This window comes from Palaemon carinicauda, chromosome 15, assembly GCF_036898095.1.
Source record: "Palaemon carinicauda isolate YSFRI2023 chromosome 15, ASM3689809v2, whole genome shotgun sequence".
NCBI classification, from domain to species: Eukaryota; Metazoa; Arthropoda; class Malacostraca; order Decapoda; family Palaemonidae; genus Palaemon; species Palaemon carinicauda.
Window position 1 is genome coordinate 119748706 of NC_090739.1, and position 1762 is coordinate 119750467.

The 1762-nt window shown below is 42.8% G+C and overlaps 1 protein-coding gene across 1 annotated transcript; it reads left to right on the forward strand.

Moving 5' to 3' along the window:
• Nucleotides 1-218: 218 nt before the first annotated feature.
• Nucleotides 219-1265, forward strand: LOC137654152 (zinc finger BED domain-containing protein 5-like). The gene has a single exon (XM_068387792.1). The coding sequence runs from the start codon at nucleotides 219-221 to the stop codon at nucleotides 1263-1265; it is 1047 nt and encodes a 348-aa protein (XP_068243893.1).
• The last annotated feature ends 497 nt before the right edge of the window (nucleotides 1266-1762 follow it).

Below are 1762 nucleotides of genomic sequence, written 5' to 3' on the forward strand. Positions count from 1 at the left end.
AGCTTGACGAGTCGACTGACGTGGCTGCTTGTGCACAACTCCTAGTGTTTGTGCGATACGTCACTGGTCAAGATTTCAAGGAAGAGTTTTTGTTCTGTCATACCTTGAATACGACTACTAGAGGTGAAGATATTTTCAATGAAGTCTCATTGTTTTTTGAGAAAGAAGGACTGTCTTGGAATAATGTATGTGCATGCACAACTGACGGAGCACCAGCAATGCTTGGTCGTCGATCAGGATTTCGAGGAAGAGTGAATCAGGTGAATCCTGAAACCAAGCATCTTCATTGCATGCTTCATAGATATGCCCTGGCATCCAAAACTCTCCCACCTGATTTAAAATTAGTCCTGGATGATGTTGTGCACATGGTAAATGCCATCAAGTCAAGCGCCCTAAATACAAGACTGTTTTCCCTTCTGTGCCAAGAGTTTGGAAGTGATGAAGAAGTGTTGCTCCTTCACACTGAGGTTCGCTGGCTGTCGAGGGGGAATGTGGTATCAAGAGTAGAATCACTAAAGGAGGAGCTCACTGAATTCTTCAAATGTGACAACAAGGCAAAGTCACTTGAGTTCACCAAGAAATTGTCAGACAGCCAGTGGCTTCAGAAGCTGGCCTACCTGAGTGACATATTCTTACGCCTCAACTCATTTAACTTATCCCTCCAAGGCCGTTTTGCCACGTTGAGTGATTTCATGGACAAACTTAGGTCACTGACCATGAAGCTGGAGCTTTGGGAAGGGAAGGTCAAAGATGGAAATCTTAGCATGTTTGAACACCTTGGTGAGGCACTTGATAAAAGTCAAAACACTGGAAAACAAGATGTGATGCAACTTGTGCAATCACATCTAGCTTCTCTGCGGATGGAGCTGCAGTCTTACTTCCCCGAATTGAGTGAATTGGAATCAAAATTGATTAGAAACCCTTTCATTGTGAATGTGCACCTTCTCCCAGATAACATGCAAGAGGAGTTCTTAGAGTTGGTGAACGACTCTGTTGCAAAAGATGCATTTGAAACACTTTCTCTAACCAAGTTCTGGGCTAAAATGAGTGAGATTTACCCTGTTGTATCTAAAGTAGTTCTGAACTCTTTGTTGATGTTCCCTAGTACTTATCTGTGTGAGCAAGGATTTTCAACGCTGTTGAACATGAAAACCAAACATCGATCACGGCTTAATGTGGAACATGACCTACGATTGTGCCTGTCTAATACTGCTCCTCGAATTGAGAAACTTGTTTGTAACAGACAGGCTCAGCCTTCACACTGAAGTTCAGTAATGGTTGATAAAGGAAATATTGTTTCATTTCTGCATGTGTAGTATCACTGTAAAATACTTGGAATATTCATGTTTTATCTCAATAAAGTAATAAATATTTGAATAATTTCATAATATCCTATGTTGTACCATTGTACATTGAGTTAGTTACTAAATTACCATTTTGTTCGATGTCAGATTACCGGGGGGTACTGGTAAATGGTCTTATATTTCAGGGGGTACTTGACGGGAAAAAGGTTGAGAACCCCTGGGCTAGAGGAACAGCCAGAGGTTCTTCTAGACGCCCTTCAGGGGGAAGGGGATTCAGGGGAGGACGCTGTCAAGGAGGCAAAGCCTCAAGTCCACAACAGCAGAAGTGAGATGCTTCCAGTAGGAGGGAGACTACATCTATTTAGGGATCATTGGACCTTCGATCCCTGGGCCCACAGCCTAATAAAAAATGGACTAGGTTGGAGCTGGAGTAGTCCTCCACCTCAATTCCCTCAGTT

Coding starts and splice junctions, on each gene's coding strand:
- LOC137654152 (XM_068387792.1), top strand. CDS start 219: ATGCTTGGTCGTCGATCAGGATTTCGAGGAAGAGTGAATCAGGTGAAT.